The sequence below is a fragment of the Mauremys mutica genome, chromosome 5 (genome assembly GCF_020497125.1).
Source record: "Mauremys mutica isolate MM-2020 ecotype Southern chromosome 5, ASM2049712v1, whole genome shotgun sequence".
Classification (NCBI taxonomy): Eukaryota; Metazoa; Chordata; order Testudines; family Geoemydidae; genus Mauremys; species Mauremys mutica.
In genome coordinates, this window is record NC_059076.1 from 82,183,888 (window position 1) to 82,208,280 (window position 24,393).

Below are 24,393 nucleotides of genomic sequence, written 5' to 3' on the forward strand. Positions count from 1 at the left end.
AGCTCCAAGGCAGAGGGCAAGAGCAGCACATGGCAATGCGGGGAGGGACAGCTGAACTGCCCAGCAATTGATAGCCTGCTGGGCAGCTGCTGCACAGAAACTTAGGGGAGCAGAGAGCTGATAGGGGTCTGCTAGACTGCCCTGGTTCCAAGCCCCCACCAGCTAGCTCCAACAGGCTGCTCTTCCTGCAAGCAGTGGACAAAGCAGGCGGCTGCCAAACGAGGTTATAAGGGAGCATTGCGCAACTTTAAACGAGCATGTTCTCTAATTGATCAGCAACATAACAATGAAACAACAGTAACCGGGACGACTTTAAGTGAGGAGTTACTATACTTTTTAAAAAAACCTGAAAGCTGAAGTTCTCGCAGAGTAACATGACACCAAGATTCACAAGATCTTGATTCCAAGATGACTAGAGTTGGCAACACTGCCAGGGACTTGGAAGTTGGCTACAGCTACCTTCTCCTCCTGGCTGCTCCAGACTAGTTTGGCTACAGTAAGGGGAGCACCCAGAGGAGAGAAAGAGAGGCAGCTTGACTCCCTGCAGTTCCTCTGTCTTACCAACTCCTGGTAGTAAGGAGGAGAAACTGTGTGGGTATCCGGCTGTCTTGTTGGACATGTGACATTACAGCAAGCCTCTGTGACAGGGCTGACAAGTGTGTGTCATGTGACATGCATGAGGCTCAGCAGTCATACTAGTTTTCATATTGGCTGTGTTCATGTTTCCTGTCAGGTGGTGATTTGTTTGTTTGTTTTAAACAAATACCCATAGACTCACATTTCATTTTTCCATATGTCTGTATTCTCTTACAATTCACTCTTCTTCTGGCCATACTAACTCATGTGGATTTTCTTTCCTTAATTTTGGAAGGCTTTTTTTATTTAAGAAGTAATAGTTCAGATATGTCATTTCCTGTAGCATCAGCAAGAAATCCCATGATTAAATATAATATTTGGAACTCTTTAAATTATAGTGTTAGTGATCAGAATTGTAAGTTTTCTTTTTGCATATTCTAGATCAAGGGTGGGCAAACTTTTTGGCCCGAGCGCCACATCGGGGAATAGAAATTGTATGGCGGTCCATGAATGCTCCAAAATTGGGGTTGGGGTGCGGGAGGGGGTGCAGGATCTGGGGTGGGGCTGGGGATGAGGGGTTTGGGGTGTAGGATGGTGCTCTGGGCTGGGATCAAGGAGTTTGGAGAATGGGAGGGGGATCAGGGCTGGGGCAGGGGGTTGGGACGTGGGGAGAGGCTCAGGGGGTGCAGGCTCCAAGCGGCGCTTACCTCAGGAGTCTCCCGGAAGCAGTGGCAGTCCTTTCTCCAGCTCCCATGTGGAGGCGTGGCCAGGGGGTTCTGCACACTGCCCAATCCACAGGCACCACCCCTGCAGCTCCCATTGGAGCATGTAGGAGCTGGAACGGGGCCATGCTGCCGCTTCCAGGAGCTGCATAGCATGGCCCCGACCCTGTGTCCTGGCCAGAGTGGAACCAAGCCACGTGGTGCAGCCCCCAACCCAGTGCCCCAGCAGGGCAGGGCCAAGCCCTCAATCCAGTGACTCCAGGTGTAACAGTGGGTGGAAGAAAGAATAGAATAAATACAGGCTGAGGTAGGGACAGGATTTCACAGAGTATTGAAGGTGCAGATGGTGTAGACAGTAAATGGAAACCTGTAGAGAAATTAAAAGAGAGGTGTAGCCTGATACGAGCAGTGACAAAGAGATTATTTTAGGAACATAATTGTAGGCAGCACAGGTAGCAGCATCTGTAGTTAAGGTTGCCTTCCACTTTTCATTATGATTTTATATATACCACAGAAATAGGGAAAGGTGACATAAAGTTAGGCCAGTGAGGAGACACAAGCCAGGCTTTCCCTCATAGACACATTTCCTCTGCTTATTCTGTAATTTTTAGTGCTGTTGATTAATCGCAGTTAACTCACCTGATTAACTCAAAAAAAGTAATTGTGATTAAAAAAATTAATCATGATTAATTGCAGTTTTAATCGCACTATTAAACAATAGACTACCACGTGACAGATTTTTACCCCAGTTCCCTAAATGGCCCCCTCAAGGCAGGGGCAGCTCCAGGCCCCAGCACGCCAAGTGCGTGCTTGGGGCGGCATGGCGCGGGGGGCGCTCTGCCGGTCGCTGGGAGGGTGGCAGGCAGGGCGCCTTCGGCGGCATGCCTGCGGAGGGTCTGCTGGTCCCGCAGCTTCGGTGGATCTGCGGGACCAGCGGACCCTCCGCAGGCACGCCTGAGGGAGGTCCACCGGAGCCGCGGGACCGGCGACCGGCAGAGCACCCCCCGCGGCATGCCGCCGTGCTTGGGGGCGGCGATATGTCTAGAGCTGCCCCTGCCTCAAGGACTGAGCTCACAACAGGGCCAGCGCAACCCATTAGGCGACCGCCTGCACTAACATTTCGGGGATGGCAACCGCAGCGGCCGGACCTTCCGCCGCCTCTGTCGGGGGCGGCATTTCAGGGGCGGGACCTTCCACCGCCTAGGGCGGCAAAAAAGCTGGCAGTGCTCCTGGCTCACAACCCCGGGTTTAGCAGGCCAGTGCTCAAACTACTGAGCTATCCCTCCCCATTGGGGGCATATGAATGGTTAGCATATTTGGCACATAAATACCTTGCAGTGCCAGCTACAAAAGTGCCTTGCAGATGTCTGTACCAGTGAGATTACTAATGTGAGATTTCTAAAGATAGCTACAGCACTCGACACAAGATATGAGAATTGAAAGGTGAACAAGGAACTAGTTAAAGGGAAGACTAAAACGGATCATATTGAAAGGTGAGCTGTCAGGCTGGGGGAAGTTTATTAGTGGAGTTCCTCAGGGATTGGTCTTGGAATCAATCTTATTTAACATTTTTATTACTGTCCTTGGTACAAAAATTTAGAGTATGCTAATAAAATTTGTGGATGACACAAAGTTGGGAGGTATTGCCAATACAGAGGAGGATCAGAATATCATACCAGAAGATCTGTATGACCTTGTAAACTGAAATAATAGAAATGGGATGAATTTTAACAGTGCAAAATGCAGTCATGCATTTAGGGATTAACAAGAAGAATTTTTGCTATAAAGTGGGGGATTTATCAGTTGGAAGCAACAGAGGGGGAGAAAGACTGCTTGATCACAGGATGACTAAGCCATCAATGTGATGTGTCCATGAAAAAAGGCTAATGCAATCTTAGGATGCATAAAGGCGCAGTATTTCCAGTAGAGACAGAGAAGTGTTAGTACCATTATGAAGAGCACTGGTGAGACCTCATTCGGAATAATGTGTGCAGTTCTGATCTGCCATGTTTAAGAAAGATGAATTCAAACTGTAACAGGTGCAGAGAAGGGCTACTAGGATGATCTGAGGAATAGAAAACCTACCTTATCAGAGGAGACTCAAAGAGCTTGGCTTGTTTAGCCTAACCAAAAGAAGGCTGAGGGGAGATATAATTGCTCTCTATAAATACATCAGAGGGATAAATACCAGGGAGGGAGAGGAGCTATTTAAGTTAAAAACATAAGAACGGCCATACCGGGTCAGACTAAAGGTCCATCTAGCCCAGTATCTGTCTACCGACAGTGGCCAATGCCAGGTGCCCCAGAGGGAGTGAACCTTAACAGGCAATGATCAAGTGATCTCTCTCCTGTCATCCATCTCCATCCTCTGACAAACAGAGGCTAGGGACACCATTCCTTACCCATCCTGGTTAATAGCCATTTATGGACTTAACCACCATGAACTTATCCAGTTCTTTTTTAAACGCTGTTATAGTCCTAGCCTTCACAACCTCCTCAGGTAAGGAGTTTCACAAGTTGACTGTGAGCTGCGTGAAGAAGAACTTCCTTGTATTTGTTTTAAACCTGCTACCTATTTAAATAATTGGAGATATACCTATCGCCTAGAACCCGGAAGGGACCTTGGAAGGTCATTGAGTCCAGCCCCCTGCCTTCACTAGCAGGACCAAGTACTGATTTTTGCCCCAGATCCCTAAGTGGCCCCCTCAAGGATTGAACTCACAACCCTGAGTTTAGCAGGCCAATGCTCAAACCACTGAGCTATCCCTCCCCGCTAGTTAAGTTAAGCGCCAGTGTGGACACAAAAACAAATAGATATAAACTGGCCATAAACAAGTTTAGGCTCAAAATTATGTGAAGGTTTCTAACCATCAGAGAATTGAAGTTCTGGAACATCCTTCCAAGGGGAGCAGTGGGGGCAAAAATCCTAACTGGTTTCAATAAGTTTATGGTACGGATGGTGTGATGGGACTGCCTACAATGGCATATGGCCCAGCAGCAACTGGCAGTAGCAAAAATTCCCAGTGGCCAGAGAGGGGACACTAGATAGGAATGGCTCTGAGTTACTACAAAGAATTATTTCCCAGGTGTCTGGGTGGTGGGTCTTGCCCACATGCTCAGGGTCTAACTGATTGCCATATTTGGGGTTAGGAAGGAATTTTCCCCAGGATCAGATTGGCAGAGGCCCTAGGGGGATTTCACCTTCCTCTGCAGCATGGGGCAGGGCTCACTTGCAAGTTTAAGCTAGTGTAAATGGTGAATTCTCCGTAACTTGAAGTCTTTAAACCATGATTTGAGGACTTCAGTAACTCAGCCAGAGGTTAGGGGTCTGGTACAGGAATGGGTGGGTGAGGTTCTGTGGCCTGCAATATGCAGGATGTCAGATTAGATCAGGGGTCGGCTACCTATGGCACGCGTGCTGAAGGTGGCACGCAAGCTGATTTTCACTGGCACTCACACTTCCCGGGTCCTGCCCACCGGTTCGGGGGGGCTCTGCATTTTAATTTAATTTTAAATGAAGCTTAAACATTTTAAAAACCTTATTTACTTTACATACAACAATAGTTTAGTTATATATTATAGACTTACAGAAAGAGACTTTCTAAAAATGTTAAAATGTATTACTGGCACGCGAAACCTTAAATTTAGGGCGACAAGATGTCCCGATTTTATAGGGACAGTCCCGATTTTTGGGTTTTTCTTATATAGCGTCCTATTACCCCCCACTGCCTGTCCAGATTTTTCACATTTGCTGTCTGGTCACCCTGCTTAAATTAGAGTGAATAAATGAAGACTCGGCACACCACTTCTGAAAGGTTGCCGACCCCTGGACTAGATGATCACAGTGGTCCCTTCTGAGTCTATCTTTCTCGCGGCATGATCTTCAAAGCCCCCTACAATGAGTCAGACAGTGTTGGATAACTTAAGGAGAAGTAACTTGGATTTAGATTCTATTTCTTTGATTTTGCAGACGTGTCAGAATCTTAGTATTTTAAATTGCGATTAAATAAAATGGCCTCAGTAGCCAATCAATACCACCAGTTGTTTTCAGTAATTATATAGTATGCACTATGTACTATGGCTACTGATTGTAAACTTAATTCACTAACCATATGTTACAGAAATCCCCAAGTTCTGATTTGCTCTTCAGAATTCAGCATTGATGTGCCTATAACAAATATGGTTACCTCAACTTTTAAGCTTTCCGTTAAAAACAAATTATATATTTATACCAATTATGTCTCAAAAATATACTGTAATTAGACATTTCCATTTAACAACTTGAAGAGCCTTATATAAACTACATAATAATATCCTGAGAAAACAAACTCCACATCTGATAATTTCCTTAAAAACAGAAAACACTTTCAAATTATCATCTAAATAACTTTGTATTAATGAAAATCCATTACTTACCACTAAGATAAGTGATCTTAGCTAATAATTATTACTTTTCTCTTATAATTAGAACTGAGTATTAAAATTAGAAACTTTATCCTCATTTATTTATGAAATAATTAACCACTGTTTATTAAACAGGAAATATTATACTGTATATATAAATTATTCACAGTTGTTGATCTGATGATGCTGTATTCCAACACTAAAAATTATACTAAATAGTAATTTCATTTGTATTTTGCATTTTGCAGTACATTTGTATTTAAAATGGACAAGATATTTCTTAAAAAACCAAAGTAATCACCTAAATATAAATAGTGGTAAATAGTTTGTACACCAGTATACTATAAATCATTTGTGTTATAATTAAGAGTTGAAAGTATGTTTCAATAATTAGCTTACTACGTTAACAATTTCAGATATACATTAACTACACAAATTTAATGTAAACGTTCATGTAATTGTTTTCAGTTGTGCTATATAATGTTTAATTCTGTAACATACTCAGTTACAAAAGGTGTTTAAGTACTTTGCATTTGATATAATTTATCTGCTTCGTTGATTTCTTTGTTTTAACATCTTGGTTCACAGTAATCTTATGTATATGGCACTCTTCTATAGTTTTAAAGTAGATAGCTATAAAAAGCTGTCCTTATTTGAAGACATAATTTGTTCACAACTTGTTCATGTTGGTCTCTGTTGCTTTTTGCAAGTGGCAGTGTATAAAATGTGTTATATTAGCACTGATTTATATTTACAAAATGTGAGACACTACATTTTTGTGAACAGATGTTTTGATATCATCATGATTGGTAGATATGTTTTAGTAGTGCATTTGCGAACAGATCAGAAATGGAACTGACTATTCTGGCACTATGGCTCAGTGCGTTAGCAGGCCATCAGAAATCACCTTCTGTACTTGAATGACCTCATTTCTGTTCTTAGTGCCATAAATCAGGTCAAGAATCATAGCTACAGCAGGTTAAGTTACTGGATCATGATATATCAACTAAGAGGGGTACTCTCCAGTGTTGCTTTTTCTCTAGCAGGGGGACAAAAGAGTAATTTTCAGTGATGTGGTAACACCGGAGCAGCAAACTGTATGTTTCTGGAAAAATGGATAGCAATACAGGCTTTCTTTCAGTATAATGAAGGGTATATTGGTGTAGTTAGTACAGTAACTTGAAATCTGATTCTTTGTGCAAAGGAAAAAAACTGCACTCAATGCTGTGGTGAAAAAGATGAATTTTCCTAATGTATTAAATCATGCATATCATGCTTTTGAGAGGAACAGATTAAACCAGTACTAAGGACAATGTCTTATCTCCTGCCCATGAACCAATAATATGAACCCTACCTTATCTGTTTATGAATAATATAAACCATGCACCTCAGCAACCCTATATAAGTTGTAATAAAAAGGATACTGAGATAACAGTGATGAAATGAGTGTAACCTAGAGATGAGGCATGCTGCAAAGTTTGGATTCAAATCAGGATTTTAAACACCCAGGAGAGATTTCAGAATCAATTGTTTTGATTCAGTTCATTATAGGGAGGGCAGCCATCTCAAATTGCATATGACTACTGTTTTTATTTTTTATATGAATGCCAGTATGTAGCCAGTTAAATCTGAAACTTTTTCTTCCAGTGCTTATGTGCAGTTTATTACTCATTATGTTTAAATCTGTGATCACCTTTTACAGCAGCAACCCAGCTCACAGATACTACCTTGCAACTGACCCAGTCACAGGAGATTTGTATGTTTCTGACACTAACACACGCAGGATCTATCGTCCAAAGTCACTCACTGGTGCAAAAGACCTGACAAAAAATGCTGATGTAGTAGCAGGAACTGGAGAACAGTGCCTTCCATTTGATGAGGCAAGATGTGGTGATGGAGGCAAGGCTATGGAAGCAACGCTCATGAGTCCCAAAGGTAGAGACACTATCAATTCATGGTCTTAAAAATTCAGTCAGTGCCTGAACTGTGCTTTAATTACAACTGTGCTTTTGAAAAGCTCCTCCTCTACTGTCCAGAAAGAGGTATAGAATGAAGCTACAAAAAGCTCAAGTTGATTTTACAGGAAATATTTGACTTTATAGTCCTTTTCAAATTTCACAAAGATTATGTATCCAGCAAATTATATCCAAAGTTTTAAAATGTCAATGTTTTACTCCTATCTATTCAGTTTTTCAAGTATACTAAAATACCAGGCACCTCTCATAGACTGCATTTTACTTTCTGTGGAACAGTATATGCAGTCAACCAGAGTAGAATGTGAAGTAAACCTTTGTTCATTATGCTACATATGTTTACAAATTATTATATTGCATACTTTCTAAGATGTGTACTTCCTGTCCTCAAATTGCTCAGACCTAGTCACTAGCACTTTGCAGGTTGTTAGTAACGGATGCTAAATAAATGGCTAGTGTAATAAAACTAATTTTTTTTCTCCTTAACTAAAGGACTGGCAATTGACAAGAATGGATTAATCTACTTTGTTGATGGGACCATGATTAGAAAAGTGGATCAAAATGGAATAATATCAACTTTGCTTGGCTCTAATGATCTAACCTCAGCACGACCTCTAACATGTGACACTAGCATGCACATCAGCCAGGTATTAAAATACAGCTAATTTGGAGTGGGTTTTTTTTGTTTTTTGTTTGGTTTTTTGGTTTTTTTTGGGGGGGAGACCAGGAGGAAATAGGGTAGGGGGAAAGCTAGTGCAGCTTGTTTGCTCCCTGAAATAGAATCAGGTGGAACATGCTGAATATTTATATATTTAACAGGATAACTGTGTTAAGAAACTTATTCCAAGGGCATGATTTTCAGTATATTCTACTAGCAAATATATGCTGCTGTATTCAATTTTTCTGCACATAAAGTTCAGTGTAGTACAGAACAACATAATTGTCAGCAAGAAATGTTAAGTATAGTAATAAAATACCAGCAGAGTAGCAAATCTATTAGACCAGTATTGGCATAATGATATTTTTTAAATGAACAGAACCACTAATGTCCTTAGTCTATTAGTGTGAATGCCAGGATACTTTAAAGAGCTCAGAGGACCCTTTTTTATAGGTCCCAGTGGAGTTATATGAAGGGACTTTACTGTTGCTGTGATTGAAAATGGAATACCAATACAATATTTCACAATCTGGAAAGTACTGAATTTCATTTTTGGTATTATCTGATTACTGCTAGGAATGATACAATATAAGTAGGTAGTTCCTTGATATCCATTCCTTGAACTTCTTAGATTTAGCCTCTCTGAATTGGCGGGGGGGAAGGGGTTTGCATGTGCATATAAAGTCATTCCAGATTATTGAGGGGGCAGAATGCCTGTAGGATAGTTCCAGTGCATCTTTTTGAAAGATCTATAATTTGGATAAAATAGTTTCTTTTACTCCATTTGTATTCATATGAGACCTTTTGACTAGTCTGATTATAAGAAATTAGAAATATCCTAAAAGCATTATCTAAAACTATTATCAAAAAGGTTAAATTCAGTTCAGCAAGCTAATTGTACTTAACCCAGATTTACTGACTAATGAAACCCTTTTCTTTTTTTAGGTACGTCTGGAATGGCCCACAGACTTGGCTATCAATCCAATGGATAACTCCATTTATGTTTTGGATAACAATGTGGTTTTGCAGATCACTGAAAATCGTCAGGTCCGTATTGCTGCTGGGAGACCAATGCACTGCCAAGTGCCTGGCGTGGAGTACTCTGTCGGAAAGCATGCTGTACAGACCACTTTAGAATCAGCAACAGCTATTGCAGTGTCCTACAGTGGGGTACTTTACATTACAGAAACTGATGAAAAAAAGATTAACAGAATAAGGCAGGTTACAACTGATGGAGAGATCTCGTTAGTTGCTGGAATACCATCAGAGTGTGATTGCAAAAATGATGTTAACTGTGACTGTTACCAAAGCGGTGATGGCTATGCTAAAGATGCCAAACTTAATGCCCCTTCCTCCTTGGCTGTGTCTCCAGATGGTACATTGTACATTGCTGATCTTGGAAATATTCGGATACGAGCTGTGTCAAAGAACAAGCCCTTGCTGAATTCAGTGAACTTTTATGAAGTTGCTTCTCCAACTGATCAAGAGCTCTATATCTTCGATGTTAATGGTACTCACCAATACACTATGAGTCTAGTCACTGGAGACTATCTGTACAATTTTAGCTACAGTAACGATAATGATATTACAGCAGTAACGGATAGCAATGGAAATACACTTCGTATCAGACGGGATCCCAATCGGATGCCAGTGAGAGTGGTGTCTCCTGATAACCAAGTGATTTGGTTGACTATAGGCACCAATGGATGCCTGAAAAGCATGACTGCCCAAGGTCAAGAGCTTGTTTTATTTACTTATCATGGCAACAGTGGGCTTCTGGCAACTAAAAGTGATGAGACTGGATGGACTACATTTTTTGAGTAAGTATAGAAAAAATAAAGTTATATAATTAGTCTCCACAGTTCTGGAGTCCAGTATCATGATTTGAAATACTTTTAGGGCTTTGACAAAAATAAGCTTTAAAAAGATAGTACTTGCTAACTTAAACAGTTCTGTACTTTCTTTGTCTGTCTGACATCTTCCAAACTTTAATGTGAATTAATGATGATAGATTGATGATCCAGAATCTGTTATACTGTAACACAGTTATTATGAGACAGCAACAAGCTTTGTCCAAAGTGTCATAGCTCAGGCAAACAAGCTTTTGTAGGCTTTTGTTAAAAATCTAGATTTCTCTCTCTCCTTTTGCTCATTATACTCCCATTGGTTCTGTAATAAATACTAAGCCACTGGAAGAAATTTCTTTTGGTGCCTAGTCTCTACTGTTTGGCCTTTCAAGTGAAAGCAGTCTATCAGATGAGTACTCTGTATCAAAAAAGCTAGAATGGAAATTGTTTAAGTGTTGGAATGTCAGAAAGTAGAGAATATGCAGGAAGGTTCTGATGGATAAAATGGCAAGCTTTCCCACAGAGGGATCATCAGGACTGGCTCTACAGTTTTCACGGCCCCAAGCAGCGCACCGAATTGCCGCGGCGGGGGCAGTCCGTGCGCCCTTAGGGTGGCAGGCACGTTTCCGCGATGGCGGCAATTTGGCGCCAGCTTCTATGTTTAGCTGAAGCCACCGCGGACAGCTCAATATAGAAGCTGCAGCCACTGCGGAAACTCACGTGCCGCCCTAAGGGCACACGGACGGCCCCCGCCGTCCGCGGCGGCAATTTGGTGCGCTGCTGGGAGCAAAACAACAGGGACTGCCGCCCCTTGAAGATTGCCACCCCAAGCACCAGCTTGGAATGCTGGTGCCTGGAGCCGGCCCTGGGGATCATGGGCGGCCTCTAGAGCATGTGGTTTGATGAAAGAAGTGTAGGCCACGGTGAAAGTGTCATTCCCATGGGAAGCAGCTACTGAAGGTGCAGATACACCAGCAATCAGTGAGGTACATAGTAAGTAGCAAAACATGAGTGGTTAGGGCGCAAGTCTGACTTGTGATTTTTACCATGCTTTTAAAAGTTTTTTAAAAAGAACTGTTTTCCCAAATGTTATCATCATATTGTTGTTATCCATTCATAATAAAATATATGAATTATCAAAAGGATTTACAGGCTCCCAGATAACATTGACTGAAAAGAATCACGACATTTTGTGTAACTAGAAGTACCATAGAATTCAAAATTTTTGTTTTTCTGTAGAGAACTTCATCCCAAAAATAAACAAAGAAATGAATCAATATACCAAGCACAGTTTAATAAATGTGCCACTTAAAAAACACAAGTGATTTATCAAAAAATCTATTTCCCAATTCATTAATACAATTTGTTTAATAAAAAAAAGCATCTTATTGATGGATTGAAAATAGTTTTTTTTAAATCACCTCACTCAGTAAAGAAACAGTGTAGATTGAAAAGTTCAGAAAAAGGTGCCAAAGGTGATTTGGGAACACACAGAATGTACACATAATATACATATAATGACTACTGAGAGATTAGAAGAAGCGGAATCATTCAGGCTGAGAAAAAAACAGAGTTAGAGGGAACTGTATTAAGGTATTCTGAATTACAAAGGGCATAATGAAAACTGATCAGTCTCTTCTTTTTTAACCTTTCCTATCTTGAGGATGAAACGTAATAGCAACTGCTACCAAGGTCAGGACCTAAAAAAAGCTTTCAAGTCAGTGCACATTATAAAGAAAATAAAGTGCTGGTGTCAGGCAATGGCTGCAGAGCCAGACATCTATGTTCAGAGATAACTTCACATTTATGTCAGTGTACATTTGGCTGAGGCAGTAGGCGGGGAGACTGAGCACCTGCATCTACTCTCCAACCTTTACATATGCCATCAGAGACGTGAGAGCAGCAGGCACTGCTTCAGTGCACATTGTGTCCTGGAGGGGAGATGCAGCTAGAAAACAAAAGCAGCAGGTGGAACAGAATTGCTGCCAGTTTTAAGATATTGTTATAATAATCTGTAGATTGGCAGAACGCTGATAGTATGTTCCCAAAGCATTAGTGCACATCTGTAATATTTAATTGCATATTCGTGCATCATTTCTTATCTTTTTAAGCCTTGACAAAAGTGTATAGAAACAAAGCAAGGACACACAGAAGAATGGGAGAATATTCAGCAATAGGCAGGGAATACATTCTTGTTTTCATGAGTTAGAAATGTCCTTTTAACTGAGAGAACAAAGCTAAGCCTCCAGGTCGATTGTGCGTAGTCACCCTATTCAATGAGAATAAATGCTGTTTTAACTTCAACACATATACATAAGAATCCTGGCTTCTACCTTGTGGCTTGGACCAATCAGGGGATTAGGGGAATAGTAAGTTTGTTATTGAAACTAATGTGTCTGCTTGGTACAGCTGGCATTTTTAGCACTCTGCATTCATTTTGGATAGTGTAGAACTAGTGTTTTATTCCTACTTGTAATTTCTCTCCATGTTACTTGTAATTATTTTGTGCCTATTGAGATTTCATTAGGAAGAGAGCTGATGGTTTCTGAATGTACTTAATGGCTTCTGCATAGTCTCAAAGATAGATTGTATTCAGTACCAAGTACCAAGTAGTTTACACTTCTACTCTTTGCATTACAGGTAGGATTTAGGGTAATATGTTTCATGAGCTAAATAATTACATATTTATTGATTCAGTAAACGACCATCTTTCACATCTGACCTTCTTTCATGTAAACGTTCTGGTCTCTGCTAGGTATGTCCAGCTAACTAATAGAGCCCCCTTGTGTTTTGACACTATGAAAAGGCCACCTTTTCCCTTCAGTCAGTATTAGTTCTCATTCCATGCTGCCATTTATGTACATTTATAAACAATAACCTCACAGTATTGACTCATTACAATTCCTAAACTGACATAATTACAGTGAAAGGTAAAGAATTTCACTCATCCAGAATATAGAAATAAATAAAATTGATACTGAAAATGAAGACCTCACTGACTGTGTAGAGCTATGCACAGTGAGAGCACGTCATTGATTTTGACAAGAATATAAAGTTCTTTAAAAAATACATGGTGCTTCACAGCTCCTTAAATATTTGTTCATATAAAATCTCCCTGTTTAGGGCCATGTGTTTCCTTTTTGAAAAGGAAATGATAGATATGAACAAGGAAATTTCATTGTACCTTTCCTTTTAATTATTGGTGAATCTGACTGCCTCTTTGCTTTCCAGAGCCACAGCTTCTGTAATCTATGGACAGATATGTATGTAGTTTATGGCTAGAGCAGGTTGAAATTTTTTTAATGGAACAGTTTTCCATCAGAAAATGCAGTTTTGTCAGAATAAAAAGTTTTGTGAAAACATATTGATTTTAATTAAATTTTCTTTGGGAAAAAGTCTAAAAACAAATTATTTCAACTTTCTCGTTATGTTTTGATAATGCCAAAATGTTTTGCATTGACTTTATCGTTTCAGGTCATTTTTAACTCATATTAAAATATTTTAATATTATGTTATTTATATATTTAATATTATTTCTATGTTAATGTCTTCATAGTATTGAAATGTTTTGGCATTATCAAAACATTTCAATGTTTGCTAGCAACAATTTTTTGGAATTTCTGTTCCGCAGTAGATTGCAACATTTTGACTTTTTGTTCTGATTTGGAACAAAAACAAATGCTGGAATTTCCCATAGAATGAAAATTCCATTTTCTAACCAGCTGTATTTGTGGCTTGTTTGTTCCACACTCTGATTGTCCAACATATCTTGAAAGTTGTAAAAGTTCAGTTAGAAAAGCCACCACCATTGTTATAACTATAGGGTCAGTTTTTTGGCCCAATTCTGCAAAGACTTATGTGGGCATAAGAGTTTATCTGTACAGATCCAGCAGGACTGGGACTTAAATGCAAGGAACTCTCATAGATTTCAGTTGATGTCCAAAGATCTGAGAGGAGACCTAAAAGGAAAATTTTGCCCTGGATGATCTGGCTGGTTGCCCTGACAACACTAAGCAGTAGGACTTGATTCTTTTCAGGATTTTCCACAGACTAAATCTCTCTAACATAACATGCAAAAAGGCCGTTTTAAAAAGTGCCCTTTTATGAACAAGTACATAGCTAAAATGCAGGAAATTTGTTTCTATTCTCTCTTTTCCACTTTTCTTAAGCAAAACACAGCCAATTAATCCTCATTAGCATGTGATGTTGCAGGCACACAGATTTAGGTATCAGTTTGTGAACAAACTATGTTTGAATTCCATAGCGCTATATTAGATTGCCTACCAGTTATTTGCTTCATAACTTATGTTTTTATTGTAAAATGGTACTTCTGAATTCTTGTGCTGTTAATTATTATAGCCTAGTGGATAAAATGTCTGCTTTATGTTTCAAAGGTTGGTAGTTTAACTCTTAAAGTTGTACTTTTTTATTAAATGTACAGTAACTTCAGTTATGATCCATTATTGTAATTCTTGATTCTTAACAGTTTGCTAAAGCAAAAAAAATGAGGAAATGATCTTCTGATACAAATCATTTCACATGAAAAAAGAGTAAGAAATCATCCATAGAATAATGTATATATTCAGCCATGCAAAGATAACAGCCATGCTAAAGGTCAGCATGGTCCATTTCCTATTGTTATAAACCATCTTGCTTAATCTGAACTTTTTTTAATCGTGGCTGTTTCTTTGAATTATTTTTCTAACTTTTTTTTTTACATGATCATTTTTGAATGAGATTCTCTGTAGCAGATCAGTATGTATTGCATCATTTTTGTACAAACAGTTTCCACTCTGCTGTGTTCTCTCACACATGGTAAGCTAGCACAGGTATGTGAAATGAATAATATCTTTATCTGAACTGAAGATTTTGAAATGCTGAAATGAAAAAGATTATCCATATTATATGTCACAATTTTGAAAACCCTGAAATTAATCCATGTAATCCATTTATTGGTGTAAGGAACCAAAAGTCCTTCATGGAATGTCCCAAAGTGCTAGAATTGGCCAGTCAGACCTCCCAAGCTGAAAAAGATTTAGTTTCAAAACTCTCTATTAATTGAATGTTTGAGTCTCAAGAGCATTAATTATTCCAGAAACTCACTGTAATTTGCGTTCAAGTAAATTGACCACATGCTTAAAGCTTCATTCTGTAAAGGGCCCAAGCATTATGGTAACCCTCAGCTATTGCAAATGCAGCTGACTTTTAGATTTAACTAAATTTCTTTGAGGTTGACAGAATCCTGCCATATAAACAATTAAAAGTAGGGCTGCTGGCAGGTCCTCAAAAGCAGAACTTATTTCCAATTTCAAACGTGCACAAGGTTGATATGATGGCGTAACATCATACCATCATCAGTTTTCTAACTGCAGTAAAGTTATTCTCTGAAAATCATTAGACCAGATCCTTGCTCTTCCCCCTTCAATCAGTCTGCTTTGCGCTCCTCGGGAAACACAAAGTAGCTGTAAAGCTGCCCTAATGGAACTGCTAGGGATTCCTTTGGCATAGGAGAATCCCGGCATGGCGTAAAGCCAAGATAGTTGGCTGTATGCCATCTTCTGGAATAGTGATACACTGCCATGGTTACAGTCTGCTGAGGCACTGATGCCCCATCTCCCTTGAAATAACAGTAAGGAACCCACTTCTCTGGAATGGCCCTGAGCTAAAATATTCCAGACTTGCTGTCTTTCAGAGCATGCTGCAAAGTTAATTTGTTTTACCTGGCCTTCAAGGAGAGTTAGGGGAGATTGAAGTACTGTACGGTGCATTTGGGATGTTGTCTGTATTTAAAGCTGCTACTTGGTAGAAGGGGTGAGGTGGTTGACGTTTCATGTTGTAAATTTGAGTAATTGGAGTGGTACTAAGAGCTTGTGTGTGATTTTTTTTGTTTGTTTGTTTTAAGTCTCAAGAGGGAAAAACAGTAGGTGTGTCAGGGCCAGAACGAGGTGTGGCTGGACCACCTTACACTCTAGTGATGTGTGCTAGTAGTATGGTCCCTAAGGGATAATTTAGAGCAATCCTTAGCCTGGGCTCAGGATCAGGGGAATGGAAAGAGATCTTAGAGCCACATTTTCCCCCTTCCTCTTTGGTCCTGTGCCAAGCAGCTCTATAAGACCCTTTGTCTTAAGTGTTAAAAAAAAAAAAAAAGTCCTGGTAGACATTTTAAAATAAATAAACATTAGAATTCTGCATATTTTGTCTAATCTCTCCATTTAGTATCTACATATCTTAGTGCTATCTGGTTGTTGGTGTTAGCTGCTTTAAATCAATTTGTGGTCATTTTTACTCTCCTGGAGGATGTAAAAAGGATGTACATTCCCTGTGCTAATCTAAAATTTTAACCTTCTACTTTCTCTTATCTACAGAAAATTTTTTACCATCTATGTCATTAACCATGAATTAATTCCAACAACGAATTCTTAGTTAAAACTAGGATCAATTTACAGGCCTTTTGCCTTCAATCACAGGTTTAATGTGATTCCTGAAAAATTGTTTCAGCCAGTAGCTAAACATTTTAGTACATTAAACTACAGCCTGGCTGATCTCAGGATAGTCTCAGAGAAGAAAATACTCAAACCTGAAGAATTGTTTATGAGGCAATAACATCTGGATATTTGGATTTCAAAACACTAGCTCCCTAGAGCTTAAACACCAAGGAAAAGAGCTCTTTTTAACCCTGTCTAGTGTTACTTTGCCCGTAGAAGGGAGCACTTACTAAGGCTAAGCATGCATATTTCCTGCTTGTATATCTAATTCCTTTCTATGTTCTTTCCTCTTTTCTTTCAGGGATGGGTAGCATCAAGCAGACACAGATCTGCTCCAGATCCCAGGTGCATCCCCCCCTGCAGTCCTCTCACTGCTTTTCCTTCTTTTCCACATCCATTTGGCCCCCAAACCTACTCCTCCTGCAGTATTTTGTCACATTTTTGACCTGCTCTCTGATCCTCCTCCCCCTTTCCAAATTCCCCCATCAGTTCTCAAAGGCACATTTGGTTGCCTGACTTTTTCACTCCCCATGGTACCTTTCTTCCTAATCCCTACTTGTATCTCCTGACATCCTGCTTCTCCCTGGGCATTCTGTGCCCTGAGCTCATTTGTCTTTTCACCAAGGAGCTGGGGATGGAAATCAAGAAGAGTGACATTAGCAGCAGGGATGTTGCTATAAGTTTATTCTGCCCCCCTTGTTAAGTGAACACGTATTCCAGAGAATTTAGAAAAGTTTTAACATCTTGCAGAATGTGAATTCTGAAGTTAATTTTTATATGGCGTTCCAAGTAAAAAAAAGTCCCTTTTACCTGCTTGACTGCTCAGCATCATGCTTTACCTATTGTGGTTATTATTAAAATTAATAATGTGTTGACTGCTGGCAGTTCGCTCAGTGCTGTATGAGTCAGAGGAGGGTACAGGCCCTGAACTGAGTGACTTAGCTGCCCCACATACCAGGCACCAACATTCCAGTGAAATGCAGCAACGGTGAAGAGATTACATTTCAGAAGTAAAGAAAATGTTTCCATTTTACTCCTTTTATACACTTCCTGATTAAGGCTGAAGTGGAAATATTGTAAAACAATATTTTGGGCCATATGCTGCTTCCCATATTAGCACAAGTCGTCTCATTATAGACACTGGAATTGCCTACAGGAGTCGATCATCTGATTAAAAAAAGATTGACAGAACCATTTTCCATCAAAAATGCAGTTTTGTTGAATTATAAACATTCGGCGGGAATGTATTGATTGCAATAAATTTTTTGACAGTGATAATGGTGAATCATTTTGTTTCAATAATGTTGGATGATTTAGTTTAGAGAAGGTAAAATCTGACATTATTGAAATTATGTTTCCACCTTATAAAAGAAACATTTCTATGTTATGAAAACAAACAAAAATAGATATCATCCAAACAAAACGTTTCAGTGGTTCCAAGTACAGGTTTTTCAGAATTTTTCATTTTGTAAGAAATTTCAGCTTTTCATTCTGATTTGGAATTAATTTTTTTTAATGTCATAATATCCCACTGAATAGAAATTCTGGTTGCCGACCGGATGTAAAGAATAATCCACGAAGGATTTGGCCCGTTGTACTATACTGGTTTGAGTTATTTGTTCTGCTATATCCATAATAGCTGGGTAGTAGCCATTAAAGGCTACACACACAGAGAATGCTTTGGCTCTGCTGCTCTGAATCAGCCTAGCATTAGAAAATATACTACACATCTACTGCACTGGCAGGAGGTTGGACTACAGATGATCAAATATGCCTTGTCTGTTTCTGCCTTGTATTACTCCATGTTTTTCATTACTTCTAAAACATCTTGCAGTTACATCATCTCAAAGCCTATTCACCCTGTGTTCCTACCACCAACATGTTTGTTCAGGCCCTGAGTATCTCTTGCTCCAACTATTCCTATCTCCTCCCACCCACCCATCTCTTCCCCCATCAATGAGTTCAAAATGTGATGGGCAAAAAATCATTCACCATGCTTACTATATTGACTGTGTTCAGTCCCTTTTCAAATTCCTTTCTTGCCTTCTCCTATATCAAAGTCTTGTCTATACAACCTGGCTCCTGACCGCTTCTTGGCCTGTCTTTTTCCCCATTAGTGAGCTCGAGCTAACAACTTGTATCTTTGTATCTGCTTCGTTCTTCATCTCCTCCAGCTGTCTTCTCTGGCACTCCTTCCATGGTATCTCAGTCACCTTAAACCTTCTCCTTGACTCAGCTCAGAATCCCCTACACACATTTTTCCTCCAAATCCCTCTAAAAAGTGCAGTGCAATGTGCAGGCTGACAGTCATGGTTCCCTGGACCTACTCTACCCAACCATGGCAGTGGGGGCAGCATTAACTTCTGCTCCTGGCAGAAGCTCTTATGCCAGCCAAGGATGGGGTATAGTGGAGCTTCAGTCCATTATACCACCTCCTCTCGCTGCCCCTGATGTGCCACCTTGCCCTTATGCCAAGTGGTAAAACTCTAGTGAGGGACGCATCAGCACTGTGTGGCAAAGCTGACATGAGGGAACCACCTCCACCTGCTTCCCACTAGCCAAAGATTTGCCCTATGCAAAGGAAATTCTTCAGCGAAAAACTCTGGCTGATGTACATTCACTGTGTGCGTGAAGGCAGTAGATCCAGCCTAAGTTCTTTAGGGCAGAAACTTTCTTTTTATATTGCTAATGCACAGTTGATGCAATATACAACTATTATTTAACAATGTTGAATCCAACTTATTATTTTTGAGACTCTCAACGATAATTGTGCAGCTTGCTCTAATTGTATGTTTACATTTCTACTGTAGATAAATTGTAAAAATGCACAGATTCTTAACTTTCTTCCTAAAGGTTTAAAAATTTAAATTCTTTTTGCTGTGAAAACAGGCTGTGACCTTGCAACTCTCCATAATATAAAAATAGCATAATATTACAGTCTCATAAATGTAATAAAACAAAATATTAAAAACTACAATTCTGGAACATAATGAACAACAAAATCCTCTTACTATTTCATAATATGCCTGCTTAGAGAACAAAAGTAAACATGCTAAATAGCATCCTATTACCAGTGCTCTAGGCATCAACGTGAAAACTCTGAAATAAAAACTTTATCTCGCTCCCTAGATATTTACAGAGAACCTCATGTCCGTGGTAGCAAGGTACAAACAGTGTATCTTAGTTCATGTACTTTTACCTTTTTTCTTCATTTTTCAGTCCTTGGAAGATTACTTTATATAATGTTGGTCTTTAAAGGTAAGTTAAGTAATAAAAATAGAAATGAGATACCATCAAATAGGTAATAATATCACAATGGCAACAATGATCAGCAATATTATAAAGCTTCCATGCAGGGGAAAGTGAGAGGTGCCTTGGTTTCCATCAAGAAAATCAGGAGATGGTGTCTGTAATGTTTAGAAAAGCACTCAGGAGTCAGGTTAGTTGACAAAAAAGCAATAGCACTTTTATTAACTGCATAAATACCCAGCTCTACCTATCTTTCCTCAGGCTTCTGAAAGTATCTCGTTCACTCCCAGCAAGATCAGAGGCTTAGCAATGCCATTAGCTCAGTCACTCCCATATTAAAATGATCTCATCTCCTTTGCATAGTCATTCCCATAATATCTATTCTTACAATGCAACCAGAAGATGTTTTCATTTTTTGCCTCCCATATAAATCAGTTAAAATCTATTCCAGATCTCACTTTGATATGAAAAAATATACCCTTCTAACAGAGGGTCTGATCCAATGCACATTCAATTCAATTAAAAATTCCCTTTGACTTCAGTGAATCCAGGAGCAGGCCCAGAATAAAAAGTGCACTGTTTTCAACTACACCAGATTCCAGCTTCATAAGAACATAAGAAAGGCCGTACCGGGTCAGACCAAAGGTCCATCTAGCCCAGTATCTGTCTACCGACAGTGGCCAATGCCAGGTGCTCCAGAGGGAGTGAACCTAACAGGCAATGATCAAGTGATCTCTCTCCTGCCATCCATCTCCATCCTCTGACGAACAGAGGCTAGGGACACCATTCTTACCCATCCTGGCTAATAGCCATTTATGGACTTAGCCACCATGAATTTATCCAGTCCCCTTTTAAACATTGTTATAGTCCTAGCCTTCACAACCTCCTCAGGTAAGGAGTTCCACAAGTTGACTGTGCGCTGCGTGAAGAAGAACTTCCTTTTATTTGTTTTAAACCTGTTGCCTATTAATTTCATTTGGTGACCCCTAGTTCTTGTATTATGGGAATAAGTAAATAACTTTTCCTTATCCACTTTCTCAACATCACTCATGATTTTATATACCTCTATCATGTCCCCCCTTAGTCTTCTCTTTTCCAAGCTGAAGAGTCCTAGCCTCTTTAATCTTTCCTCGTATGGGACCCTCTCTAAACCCCTAATCATTTTAGTTGCCCTTTTCTGAACTTTTTCTAGTGCTAGAATATCTTTTTTGAGGTGAGGAGACCACATCTGTACACAGTATTCGAGATGTGGGCATACCATGGATTTATATAAGGGCAATAATATATTCTCAGTCTTATTCTCTATCCCCTTTTTAATGATTCCTAACATCCTGTTTGCTTTTTTGACCGCCTCTGCACACTGCGTGGACATCTTTAGAGAACTATCCACGATGACGCCAAGATCTTTTTCCTGACTCGTTGTAGCTAAATTAGCCCCCATCATGTTGTATGTATAGTTGGGGTTATTTTTTCCAATGTGCATTACTTTACATTTATCCACATTAAATTTCATTTGCCATTTTGTTGCCCAATCACTTAGTTTTGAGAGATCTTTTTGAAGTTCTTCACAATCTGCTTTGGTCTTAACTATCTTGAGTAGTTTAATATCATCTGCAAACTTTGCCACCTCACTGTTTACCCCTTTCTCCAGATCATTTATGAATAAATTGAATAGGATTGGTCCTAGGACTGACCCTTGGGGAACACCACTAGTTACCCCTCTCCATTCTGAGAATTTACCATTAATTCCTACCCTTTGTTCCCTGTCCTTTAACCAGTTCTCGATCCATGAAAGGACCTTCCCTTTTATCCCATGACAGCTTAATTTACGTAAGAGCCTTTGGTGAGGGACCTTGTCAAAGGCTTTCTAAGGAAAGAGATCTTAGAGCCACATTTTCCCCCTTCCTCTTTGGTCCTCTTGTCAAAGGAAATCTAAGTACACTATGTCCACCGGATCCCCCTTGTCCACATGTTTGTTGACCCCTTCAAAGAACTCTAATAGATTAGTAAGACACGATTTCCCTTTACAGAAACCATGTTGACTATTGCTCAAGAGTTTATGTTTTTCTATGTGTCTGACAATTTTATTTTTTACTATTGTTTCAACTAATTTGCCCGGTACCGACGTTAGACTTACCGGTCTGTAATTGCCGGGATCACCTCTAGAGCCCTTTTTAAATATTGGCGTTACATTAGCTAACTTCCAGTCTTTGGGTACCGAAGCCGATTTAAAGGACGGGTTACAAACCTTAGTTAATAGTTCCGCAACTTCACATTTGAGTTCTTTCAGAACTCTTGGGTGAATGCCATCTGGTCCCGGTGACTTGTTAATGTTGAGTTTATTAATTAATTCCAAAACCTCCTCTAGTGACACTTCAATCTGTGACAGTTCCTCAGATTTGTCACCTACAAAAGCCAGCTCAGGTTTGGGAATCTCCCTAACATCCTCAGCCGTGAAGACTGAAGCAAAGAATCCATTTAGTTTCTCCGCAATGACTTTATCATCTTTAAGCGCTCCTTTTTTATTTTGATCATCAAGGGGCCCCACTTGTTGTTTAGCAGGCTTCCTGCTTCTGATGTACTTAAAAAACATTTTGTTATTACCTTTAGAGTTTTTGGCTAGCCGTTCTTCAAACTCCTCTTTGGCTTTTCTTATTACACTCTTGCACTTAAGTTGGCAGTGTTTGTGCTCCTTTCTATTTGCCTCACTAGGATTTGACTTCCACTTTTTAAAGGAAGTCTTTTTATCTCTCACTGCTTCTTTTACATGGTTGTTAAGCCCCGGTGGCTCTTTTTTAGTTCTTTTACTGTTTTTCTTAATTTGGGGTATACATTGAAGTTGGGCCTCTATTATGGTGTCTTTAAAAAGGGCCCACGCAACTTACAGGGATTTCACTTTAGTCACTGTACCTTTTAACTTTTGTCTAACTAACCCCCTCATTTTTGTATAGTTCCCCCTTTTGAAATTAAATGCCACAGTGTTGGGCAGTTGAGGTGTTCTTCCCACCACAGGGATGTTGAATGCTATTGTATTATGGTCACTATTTCCAAGCGGTCCTGCTATAGTTACCTCTTGGAACAGCTCCTGCGCTCCACTCAGGATTAAATCTAGAGTTGCCTCTCCCCTTGTGGGTTCCCGTACCAGCTGCTCCATGAAGCAGTCATTTAAAGTATCAAGAAATTTTATCTCTGCATTTCGTCCTGAAGTGAAATGTTCCCAGTCAATATGGGGATAATTGAAATCCCCCACTATTATTGGGTTCTTAATTATGATAGCCTCTCTAATTTCCCTTAGCATTTCATCATCACTATTACTGTCCTGGTCAGGTGGTCGATAATAGATCCCTAATGTTATATTTTTACTAGAGCATGAAATTTCTATCCATAGAGACTCTATGGAACATGTGGATTCGCTTAGGATTTTTACTTCATTTGAATCTACACTTTCTTTCACATATAGTCCCACTCCTCCCCCTGCACGGCCTGTTCTGTCCTTCCGATATATTTTGTACCCCGGAATGATTGTGTCCCATTGATTGCTCTCAGTCCACCAGGTTTCTGTGATGCCTATTATATCTATATCCTCCTTTATCACAAGGCACTCTAGTTCACCCATCTTATTATTTAGACTTCTGGCATTTGTGTACAAGCACTTTAAAAACTTGTCCCTGTTTATTAGCCTGCCTTTTTCTGATGTGCCAGATTCTTTTTTATGTGACTGTTTATCATCTGATCCGGCCCTTACATTATACTTCTCAGTCCTCTGCTCCTGACTATAACCTGGAGATTCTCTATCATCAGACTCTCCCCTAAGAGAAGTCAGTGTCCGATCCACACGCTCCTCTGCAGCAGTCGGCTTTCCCCCATCTCCTAGTTTAAAAACTCCTCTACAACCTTTTTAATGTTTAGTGCCAGCAGTCTGGTTCCACTTTGGTTTAGGTGGAGCCCATCTCTCCTGTATAGGCTCCTCCTATCATGTCCTTACCTTAAAGGCCCTTCATACGATGTATCTCCCAACTTATCCACTCATGTCTCTTGTCATTTCACCTACATTCCCTGAGCTCTGCCCAGGGCCGGCTCCAGCTTTTCTGCCACCCCAAGCGGTAAAAAAAAAAATTTTTTTAAAGCAATTGGCGGCACTTCGGGGCAGCTCAAATGAGCCGTTCCATTCTTTGGCAGCAGTTCGGCGATGGGTCCTTCACTCCCTCTCTTCCTCTTTGGTGGTACTTTGGCAGCAGCTCAAAGAGGAAGAGAGGGACGGAGGGACACGCCGCCAAATTCCCGCCGAAGACCCGGACGTGCCGCCCCTTTGTATTGGCCGCCCCAAGCACCTGCTTCCTTAGCTGGTGCCTGGAGCCGGCCCTGGCTCTGCCACAGATATAAGGCCTATATGCTTTTCCATTTCTCCTATAAATATGTCTGTGCTTTCCTCCACACTTCCCCTGCATGGAAATCCTTCTCTTAATTGCTAAGGATGCT

The 24,393-nt window shown here is 40.0% G+C and overlaps 1 protein-coding gene across 1 annotated transcript in view; it reads left to right on the forward strand.

Moving 5' to 3' along the window:
• Nucleotides 1–24,393, forward strand: part of TENM3 (teneurin transmembrane protein 3) — a 1,686,859-nt gene that overhangs the window by 1,625,626 nt on the left and 36,840 nt on the right. Inside the window, exons 30-32 of the mRNA XM_045017713.1 lie at nt 7,405–7,637; nt 8,168–8,322; nt 9,279–10,153. Of these exons, the coding sequence (XP_044873648.1) occupies nt 7,405–7,637; nt 8,168–8,322; nt 9,279–10,153 (1,263 nt within the window). The remainder of the gene's footprint in view (nt 1–7,404; nt 7,638–8,167; nt 8,323–9,278; nt 10,154–24,393) is intronic.